The 10,903-nt window shown below is 49.4% G+C and overlaps 1 protein-coding gene across 1 annotated transcript in view; it reads right to left on the reverse strand.

The window, feature by feature from the left end:
* MAP2K4 (mitogen-activated protein kinase kinase 4) overlaps positions 1–10,252 on the reverse strand; it is a 67,254-nt gene extending 57,002 nt beyond the window's left edge. Inside the window, exons 1-3 of the mRNA XM_086857765.1 lie at positions 10,207–10,252; positions 9,591–9,594; positions 8,923–9,344 (exon numbers count right to left, since the gene is read on the reverse strand). Of these exons, the coding sequence (XP_086713891.1) occupies positions 8,923–9,344; positions 9,591–9,594; positions 10,207–10,252 (472 nt within the window). The remainder of the gene's footprint in view (positions 1–8,922; positions 9,345–9,590; positions 9,595–10,206) is intronic.
* Between the last annotated feature and the right edge of the window lie 651 nt (positions 10,253–10,903).

A 10,903-nucleotide genomic window follows, 5' to 3' on the forward strand; every position in this document is an offset into this window, starting at 1 on the left:
GCCTGCCTATATTAAAGCAAATTACCAGACCTAGAAACATTGCATGGCTTCATTGAAATAAACTGTGCATTCACACATTCTTCATTTCCTGTATTTTTTGTAGGGCAGGAAATAAATAGCCAAACCAACAAATCAGACTGGGAATTTCTTCAACTCACAGAAGATTCCAAATCATGGCCCTGATGGGGAAGCCAGCTAAGCCCTCCCACATGACCCTCCAGACACACATGAGCCTCAGACACCAGCTCCCACCACTCCTCCTCAATCTTTGCCACTTCCACACTTGCTGAAAAGATCCTTCTCCCATTTCCTCAGCGACAGTCCTCATCAGCAGGATCAGCAGGGATGAAACCACAGAAACAGGCCAGAGAGTAAATTTTTGTTCTCAGCCCCATGGACATCTAGCACTGAAACAAGAGTGGCAAAGTTTAACCCATAAGAGCTTATCTGCTTATCTATGACTCTGGCATAACCAACTGGGCAGATAAGCTCCAGACTATTAGTCCAATTCTTCTCAAAAAGAAACAAATTAATTAGAAATATATTTTAAAATAGATTTTGCATTTCCAGGAGAATGCTGGCAGGCTTGTTCAGATATTCCACAACATGTAGCTCCAGTGCAGAAAGAACCCAACTGCCAAACTGCTGCCTAAAGCAGCACATATCTAAATCTTTGCATCTAACTCTCTTCTTCCAACAGAAGTCTGAGCTCATTCACAACTCTATTGTATAAACTTGCATACTTATTTACACCTTAGTGTCACACTTTCTAGTGACAACAGCTGGCCTACACTAGATCAGAAAGCTGACCTCTTCCCCAAATCACAAAGTAAACCAGTTCTAAAAGCTGATATGCAAATATCCCACTTCCCACACACTGATTGTTGCAGCTACCCCAAGGCAAAAAGGACCTTGAACATCTCCTCAGCATTGCACAAAGCCATTCTGCCCATGCAGGTTTCTGAGTGGGACAAGAGGAAACAAGGGGGTATCAAAGGTAGGATTGAGGTTTCCAGAGTTTGGCATGAGACCAAGTCCTGAACGGACAGTGTTCAGGAGAGGAACCGGTCTTTACAGGAAAACTCAAATATGGTCCTGCTGCTCCTCAGAAGAGACTTCCAAATGCAGTGCTTTCATCTTAGTCCACAACCCCTCCCAGGTCAAACAACACAGCCATATGTTTTTAAAGGAAACTTTTTTATCTCTGTCCACAAACCTCTTCAAAGTACAAACACTTTGCTTTCTGGTCCAAAAGCAAAGTGATAGCTAATTCACTTCAGAGAACCACTTTCAGTGAATTAGGTCCAAAGCAAACCACACAACCCTTTTGGTCCACAGGAAAAAAAATAAGCCTAGACAAAAACAGATAAAGGATAAATTCCCATTCTGCTCCCAACAGCTGTCCTCCTTACGCCACAGGGCATCTCCCGAAGCACCTCAGAAAGATCAGATAAATTATTCAAAACACAGACTAATTCCTGGTGCTTGGACTCTTTGTTTGCTCCAGGACCAGCAGAGCTGTCTGGTTTCTGGAGGGCTCACCCTGCCCCCAGTAAAGGGCAAACACCAAGGCTTTGATTTGCAGAAGAGGAAATCAATTTAGCAGTTAATAAATACACAATTTGTGCAGTACACATACTCCCATGTCCCTCGATGCTCATATGGAAGTAAACGGGCCAAACACACTAAACACTGTCACTATACTGCCCATGTGCACAGCAGCTCAGCTCACCTGACAGGAGAACCAGGAAAAATACACCGTGTAGTATTTCCTCACTAACAGCAATAGCAGGGATCTCACTACCGAGGGTACAGCCTGAGGTGTCAAGGTCACACATTTTGGAAGATGCTCTGCAGCATCACATGATACTCCTGATGCAAATCCAGGCCAAAGATACCCCACACAGGATCTATGCAGGCACGGAGCAGGCACCCAAACGGGCTGCAGAGCTCCACTGGGACCCTGCTTAAACAAACCTATGACATCTGATAAAAATCACGTTTGCACCTTTCCACCTAACCACGAGGAAACACACACATGTTACATCTGCATGAACTGCAGGACTAATCTTGAAGAAACAGCCACCTAAGCAGACCAGGAAACTCACATCATGGGGAGCTTCGAGATCTAAAGCTTCCCCTCAAGCAAAGCAAACCCAGTATGATTGCAGGTGACCATAAGAACCAGAGTAATGCAACATAAACTAGAAGTGGAATGAGAAGTTTAGAACCAAAATCAGCACCACAGCCTGTCCAGGACACCAGCTTCAAAATGCACATGTTGAGGCTGACAAAGCTTTACTGCTGAGGCTGTGGCAGCTCAGCTGCTGAGGCAGAGCAAGTTTTCAGCTCTCCCTTCCCTCCTTATCATTATTTCCAAATGTATTTGGCTGCCAAAGTTTATCAGTCTTCTTTTACATCCTTTGGTTTAAAACATATCCCTACTGTCCTCAGGGTGCTCCGAGTTTGTCGTATTAAATCACAGGAATTAGTTCAAGTCTCTCCTACTGTAAATCTCCCTGCAGTCTATCCTTCAGCTTCAGGGTCTCAGGAAAAAGGCCAATTCACTCAGACACAGTTCCACAGAGGGACAACAGGTCCTGAGCTGGGACCACTCATGAGGCAAGGGGACAATCACAGCCCAACATGGGAAATGCCTACAAGGTGAGCAAACAGATGTAAAAGGTACATCCACACACTTCTTGCAGTCAGTTCAACACTGGTAGCACAGGAGCACCTCTTCGAGAGGCTGCCACATGAGGTGTCACCTGCAGTGGCAGTTTTCCAAGCATCTTATATAAAGTTTACATAAATCCACCTTGCAAACCCCAGCAAGAGATCTGTAACAGAGATAACTTGTCCATCAATTCAGCAGCAGTACAAAGAGGTGGGTGGGAGTAGAAAACAGGGTGCAAAGTCACAGCAAAAATTGTTTTGTCTTGTTCAGACACTAACATTACCACAAGTAAAAACCAAAGCTCCAAGGCTGCACAAATCCTTCCTGCAATCCTGTCCCAGGAGAATGAGATGAAACACACCCTCCCTGCATTTCACACTTTATGAACAATGGCTTAACCCCTCGGCACCTTCAGGATAACTCTGAGCACTTTCCTTCTCATTGATTTTGATAATCAAGTATTTCAATATTTTGACAGCCAAGTCAGTGCCAGCTGCGAGGGGTGAGCCTCACACATGTTCCACACATCCTCCAAACCAGGGGCACAATGAACATGCAACAGCTGCTTCATCCTCAGCCTAGCAGAGACACAGTACTCAAGGTATCTATGAGCTGAACTGAAGAAACACAGGTGAAGTGTCTCTCTCCAGGGATTTATCATGAGTAACTACTGCACATCAAGTAAACCAGCTATAGTAACACACCTTTTTGAAAGACATTTTTCCATGCTCAACAAGCACTGCACTGTCATTTACCCATTGCTCACACATCCCTTCCACAATCAAACAAATGCACAACATGAAAAGAAACCTGAGTACCCAGAAGACAGACAAAAACCCTTTGCAGGGAACACCAGCCTGGAATAACATGGTGGAAGATTCCCATTACTGAAGGCATTGGCCAAGGGAGCAGCAGAACTGCACAGGGAGAACCAAAAACCAGAAATCAACCAAACTGATATAAAAACTGTTTAAAAATGCAGTAACTCCTAGGCAAATAGACTTAAAGACACATATTCTTTTGAACAAGCGTCATTGGAGGGACTCATTTTTTCACTGCAGAAGAGATGTTACAGTCCAGCAACCATAAATGATCAGGATCAGCAAAGGAATCCCCAAAACATTTGTTCATCTCTCCAAAGCCAGCAGACAACACTGTACAATAATAAAAATAATCCATCCTGACCCAAATATCCATGAAAAAGCCCATATCCCAAGGTGAGACTTGAACCACAGTGAAAAGGTTCAACTGCCAGTATCAGGCAGGTTTTCCTCACCTTTCTGCTGCAGCATAGCAATCCCCTCCTTCCTGAGCAGATGCTGCTGTCTTAGGGCAAGGGAAAGACACACATGCACATCTAAGGAGGCATTTAAATACAATGAAACCCATTTTAAATGGGGTACATAAAGCAGGAATATCACCAGCACCTTTCCAACACTGGTCCAGATCAGTGCACTCCAGCCTTTGAGAGGATGCCAGAAACATCACATCCATTCAGAGATTTTTATACCTTCTTTATAAACATCACTTCAGTGCAACCTGGAGATGGATATCTGCTGCCAGTTCCTACCCACAGGGCAGAGCACTACACAAACACCCTGCACAGCTTCTTGTCTGCACACAGTTTTCCTTTCTAGTCTCCACGGGCTACAACAAGTAGTCTGCTTCCTCCACCAAGAAGCAGACCTCCACATTTTCTTTCACATAAAATCTTATCAAACCTAATTCCAACAGAAGACATCCAACTTCAAAGCTGCATGATGCTAAAAAGCTGTTTATGTGTGTTTGATACATGCAGAGCTTAATGTGGTTGCACAAGATTCCTGTAAGCAATGCTTCACTGCATACACAAAAATTTGATTTCAGGAATTCCTCAACAACATGAAGTCTGGAAAGCACACATTTTGGCTTTTTCTGCTTCATCAGAAAAATTGTGTTTTTCTTGCAGGCTAACTCTCATTTTGATGGGCAACAGTGTGACTTCCACACCTCCTGGCTTCTTCAAATCAGCATAAAATAACTGAAAAGGCCTCCCAGCATCTGAGGAGACTAACCAGTACTTCTGGGCTGCCCCTTTACCAGGAAAGCAGACATATCAAAAACATCAGTTGATTAAAAGTAAAACGAAATGGAAAGACAAAATGCAAAACCATATGCCCACATCCCAATACAACCCTAGACACACAAGCTTATGCCAAGACTCAAACACAAAGCAGGCATGGCCATAATGCCCATTCAGGAATAAACTGGGGGCACAAATGAACTAAAATACACTGATTTGCTCACCACACAACTTTTATCATTCTTAACAAATGCAAATATGTCTAAGTAGACATACACCCATTAATCTGCCAGAGTCAGGCTGCATTGCTACTGTTTGATAACACACAGAGGTTTGATAATTCCACTGAAGGCAAGAGTGAGGAGGGGAGCAGCTCCAGTCACTCCATGCACCCACCAAGGCAGCAAGAAACAGCTGCTCTTTTCTTCCTTTCAGAAAGAGAAAGGTACAGGACAGTTCCCTTGTAAACAGGAACTGATCGTCCAACTTCAGTAAGCCACTGATGTCAGGAATGGCACCCAAGGGTAAGAGAGGGACTCTAGTTCAATTCCTCATGCACTCAGACACCTCTTAACAACCTCCCTCTCCAGGCTCCTTGCCTCACCCCCACCAAGGACTCTCTCATCACAGACAGACCTCCTCTGACTTTTTGCTAAAATAGCTGGAGTTAGGTGAAGAGGGTAAAGACATCAATGAGGGAGCAAACAGGACCACACACAGGTGAAGGGAACTGAGAATCCCAAATTCTTGTTGAACCGGTCAGGAATTCCCAGGCAACACATCTGAGCCATGATGTAACTCTGAGAAGACAGATGCAGTAGCTCTGCTTTGCTTTTTAAAGACACCAGAGCACACCAGGCAGTGAGTATTTGGAGAAGTCCCAGTTGCCTCCAGTTTTCCTGAGTGCCCAATGCAGCTGAACTAATTCCATAACCATCAGTTACAAGTGGTTCCAGTTCCTCTTTGGCACTGTAGTTAGGATGAGTGACTCCACAGGTTGTAATTAGAATCAAAATTCTCCCTATGCCTTGGAATAAACTACATTTCTAGATTTCATACCACCATTCTTCAAATTACCATTTTCTGAGTAATGCTAGCAGTAATGACTATTACTAATCTTGGCAATGAGAGAAACACAAAATTACTCCAATTATAGTTTGGGTGTTGCTTTTTCCTTAATTCACTGTCAAAGGTATCCTACTTCCCACAGAATCTGTTTCCTCCACAAAACATCCAGGACACTAAATATTCAGGACTGTCCCTGAACTTTAACGTGACACATGACTAAGAACGACAACTCTTCACACCAGCAGTCACCAGCATCTGGACAGACTTCAGTGTGCATGCAACAGACATTTAAAAAAATTATGGAATAGGTTCTATTTTAATACTCAGAATTCCAGCTCTCCTTTGTCTCCTTGACCACAGCACCATGAACTGCACTGGCCAGGAGACTCTGGGAAGAAACAAAGCCCCAGCTGATCCAGGTAGCTGAAAGATGGTGTGAGAGTGAAGCTGGGGCATGCAGAATAAGGGTGAATAATAAGGTCTGAAGCAACCCCTTGCTTGACAAGCAGGTTTGAGGGCCATGGCTACACAGTGAGCCCAGCTCAAGAACAGGGCAGTGTCCCTTCACTTCTTGTATTGTCATCTGGATGACTTTAACCTGGGTGTATCAAAAATTATGTAAGATACAGAATTAAGACCAAAACTGGGTGGCCTGCAGAGACCTTCTGGATCTGCTGCCCTTGCCCTGGACATCAATGTGATGAGCCTCAATTTCTCTGGAGACTTCTCCCCTGTACCATCACCCTCACAACTCTTCCCTACCATCAGGCCCTGATGAATGCCCTCATAGCTGACACTCCTTATAAAACTGCCAGCCTTGACACCAAAAGAGAAACCCCCTGCGAGGGACTCATCTCAGGTGAGCTTGCCCAAGCACGTGGCCTCTGGGCAGGGTCTCCAAAAGGAACTGATTGCTACCCAGGGGAGCACTCACAGTCCTTTGGCATGGGCATCTCCCACTCCCACCTCCCTCACAGCAGCAGTTGCACAAGCCAGGTCAGTGTTTCTGGCTGAAAATTAACTGAGCAAAACTTTTTTTTTTTTCCTTTAAATATAATTTGTTTCCAGCTTAATTACTTCTTTGCTCCACATTGTCACGCTGTTTAAGCCAATTAAATCAACACTGATGCAGTCCTACCTACTCTCCTCCCCACCCAGCAATGCATTCCTACACCTCCCTTGCTCCAGCGCCTGCTCAAGCCCCACCACAACACAAGCTGGGTATCCCAACTGTGGAAGGCTCGACACTTTTGTGGGGTTTTCTTTGTTCAGCTCAGCTTGCCTTGGCATCAGCAGGAACACATGTTGTGGGCAAGGCTACTGTGCATCTTGGAGAGCAGCCAGAGCTGCCCCAGCAGCCTGCACACCACCAGCCCCTGCACACCACCTGCAGCCACATCCAGCCCCTTCCCAGCCCACCAAGGTGGTGTGGCAGCACAGGTCCTCCTGGGACAGAGTTTCTTGCAGTTCCAAGAACCATCAAAGCCACAACAACCTGCTGCTCCAGAGCCCAGCCAGGATCCCACACACAACTCCTCCTGGGACACCTGAACACTCACCTGTTACCTTAGGAAAAAAACACCAGCACTTGGGCATCATCACACTGGCCCACGATCCTGAATTCATATTTAAACAGCCACTATGAACCAGCTACAGAAGAACCAACTGCCCTTCATCCACTGCAGAGAGCATGCATCACCACAAGCTCACAGGGCATCACGGGTGCCAGGGTGCAAAACCAACTCTCAGCCTTGGAAGATACAGGTGATTCAGAGTAACAATTTAAATACGAGAAGTGGGTCATGTGGAAATACAACAGGCAATAGTGAGGGTTGTAACTGCACTACAAGAACAAGGCTTGCTCTTATTACATCACAACTGCTTTGGCATATCATGGTCAAGTTTTTAACCCATGCATTTAATTCACAAGGTCTGGGACTCCGGTTTTTCAAAGACAAGTAATACTACCTTGACAAGGCCCAAAAGGTACTCAATTCTCCGTGTAGGGGAAGCTACAAGGAGCCAAAATTCCACTTTTTACTCCAAATATACCAAACTCTTCAGTTTAATCATGAGTTTTCTGGCCAAACAAGCTCCCACCAGTCTCAGCACAGTCCATACCAGGAGGACAGAACACAGAATATAGCAAATAACTGTGACAAACATTATTTCACAACAGTACATGCACTTCTGTCAAGAGAGAGAGCGTTTCCTTTTTCCTGGTCCCAGAACACGGTAAACTACTTCTTTAATATTACTGTCCCTGTACTTAATCAAAAAAATGAAACAAACCAGCACTGTGCCACCTCAGCTTACTAAGGCCTAAAACGTTTTTCAAGCAGAGAGCATTTTTCAGTGGCCCAACTTTAAAGGAGAAACTCAAAGGGTCTGCTGAGGCCTTTCTGAAAAACAAATATCCATCGTTTTTGCAAGGCTGCTCAACCATCAACAAGTGCAGGTGGAAACCAACACGACCCGCTGCAGCATTGTAAATTTCCATCGGAACGGAGCGAAACTGAACCGCAAGTTCGCGCTGAACTGATTTTACTTGAACGTTTGTTTTGAGCAAAGCGCACGGCGGAGGCGGAGGGCCGGGGGGCCGGGGCAGAGCCGTCGTGCCGCAGCCCCGGCCCGGCCGCACCGCGGGGCTCCTGCGGCCATGGGCCGCCCCCAGCGCACTTGGCTCCGGCCGGCCCCCCCAGGGATGCTGCTGCAGCCGCGGCCTGCAGCGGTCACCCGGAGCGGCCGCAGAACCGTTCCCCGCCGGGAGAGGCCGGAGCCGCGTCCAGCCCGGCCTTTGTCCCGGCGGCCGGGGCCGAGCTCGGGGCCGAGCTCCGGCAGGCCCTGCGCCCCGGCGGGCAGGGCCAGGGCCGCGCTTCCGCGCGCCGGCCGCGACCAGGCCGCCAGAGGGGCAGGCCCGGAGCGGGGCCGCCGGGGCCGGGCCGAGCCGGGGCCAGGGCTTCCCGCGGGCACAGCCGCTGCACAGCCGCGGCCCAGCGCGGGGAACGCGAGCCGGCAGCGCCCAGGGGTCCCCACGGCCCGGGCAGGGCGAGACCTGCGGCGGCTCCGGCCCGGCCCGGCGAGGCCCGGCGCCGCCCGGGCCGGCGGTGCTTACCCTGCATGCTGCTGCTGCTGGCGGCGCCCGGCCCGGGCCCGCTCCCGCTCCCCCCGGAGCCGCCGCTGGGGCTGGGAGTCGCCATTGTGCGCGGAGCGGGAGCAGCGGCGGCGGCGCTGCGCAGGGCCCTCCCCGGCAGGGCAGGACACACGGCCCCGCCGCCCGTCCGCCCCCGGCTGGGGCCGCGAAACCCCTCCCCGCCGGGGCCCCGCGCCTGCGGCACCGCTGCGGCGGGGCGGAGGCGGCGCTGCCTCCCGCGGGGGGACGGGGCATCCCCCGGCTGTCCTGCGGCTCCGTTCCTGCTCCCTCGGGCCGGGGGGCCCCGCACCGCGATCGGCCACTCCGGCCCCTCAGCCCGCGGCGCCCGGACATCTGCTGTCCTGTCTCGCGTCCCCTCGGGGGCCGGCAGCCGGGCCCAGCAGCTTTATCGCATTTCTCATTTTCACCCTAGGGTTAGGGCTTCTGCCAAACAGGCAGCCCCTTGCAAACTTCTCCCGACTCCCCCGAGACCACAGGGCACAACTCCTTGCCGTGCTTTCCCGGACACCCAGGGCATCAGCGTCTTCTGCCACCATCATTCTCTCCCTCATTTTCTTTCATCTCTTGGCCACTGCTGTTCATGTCAGCACATGGTTTCTGACCATTCCTCTTAACTCCAGCAAACCCACACTCCTAGTCATAGGGGCAGCACATTGAATTAGAGCAGTGGAACTGTTGCCCCAGAGCTGTGGGTCCTCTCCAGCCTGCTGCATGACACAGGGGAGTCCCTTCACCTGCAGGAGGCCTTGTGTCCTCATCTTTGTAGTAGGAACAGTACTGACCCCTTTTATGAATGGAGATGGGCTGAGGAAAGTGCTGGATGTCCCACGTTTTAGAAGTATGAGGAGTGCTGCTCCATTCCCAAGTCACCATGGAGGTGATAATACAGCCCTGAACACTCGGGAAGTGCCTCCAGGAACTGCAAACCATCACCCTGTGTGCAAGGGCAGTAGAGGAGGAGGTCGGGGCAGGAGCTGCCTGTCCATCCTGCCTTCGTTTTTTCCTCTTTCTCTCCCAGTTCAGCTCATATTGATTCCTCTTGCCTTATGGTAAGACCAAGATTTTTCTTTCCTCGTATGTTTTGAATGTAGGAAAGCATCTTCCTCCATCCTAGTCTTCTGGTTTCCCTGCTCAGTTGTGGGAGGGTCAGGGAGATGGACTGGAATAGTCCCTGGGGCACAGAGAAAGCCCAGCCTCCTGCCCAAACCCTGCTCTGCAGGGAACAACTCACACTGCTGAGCTCACCTTCGTCAGGAAGTGGGAGGTCAGAACTGGCCTTGACCATCTCCATGTTTCTGCTCCAAACTCCTGATAGTCCCGCAAATTCATATCCCTCCCTGCTGAGGATGCAGCTTTCCTTTGCCTTGGGGAACACCATAACCCCTCTGACACAAGCCAAGATCCCAGTAACCTCTTTGCTGGGTTTGAACTTAGGCTGCTGCCCTTCACTGTCCCACCTTGGCCTCCTCCCTCTCTGGGGACATTGCTCACTTTTATAAAGCTACTTCCAGTCTGGCCCCTCCACCACTTTGGTTAGGAGAGGAACGGGAGTCGCTTGTACCCAGAGCTTCGGAAAGGAACAGCCCTTCCTGGGTGTGGTAACTGTGAGCACCACGGGTGGCACCCATCAGTGCCAGCACCTGGAAGAGCCTGTAACAAAGCCCAGTGAAGGTGTGACCTTATCCTCTCCTCCCACATTCCCGTATGGGACGCCTCCTTGCCTAGCACCAGCAGAATCCCAACCCTGTACCTTCACCTACACTGGGGATGGCTGCTCTGTGAGAGAAGTGTTCAATGTTTGAGTTCCAGGTCAGGGTCTGGCTCGCAGCCCCGGGACACAGCTGTAACATAGCTTAGGTGGGAACCAAAGTGAGAGCTCTGGCTAAAAACAGCTGCCAGGTGAATGAGTGAAGAGTGGTTTATATATAGACATACACACACA

This window comes from Cyanistes caeruleus, chromosome 19, assembly GCF_971803275.1.
Source record: "Cyanistes caeruleus chromosome 19, bCyaCae1.hap1.1, whole genome shotgun sequence".
NCBI lineage: Eukaryota > Metazoa > Chordata > Aves > Passeriformes > Paridae > Cyanistes > Cyanistes caeruleus.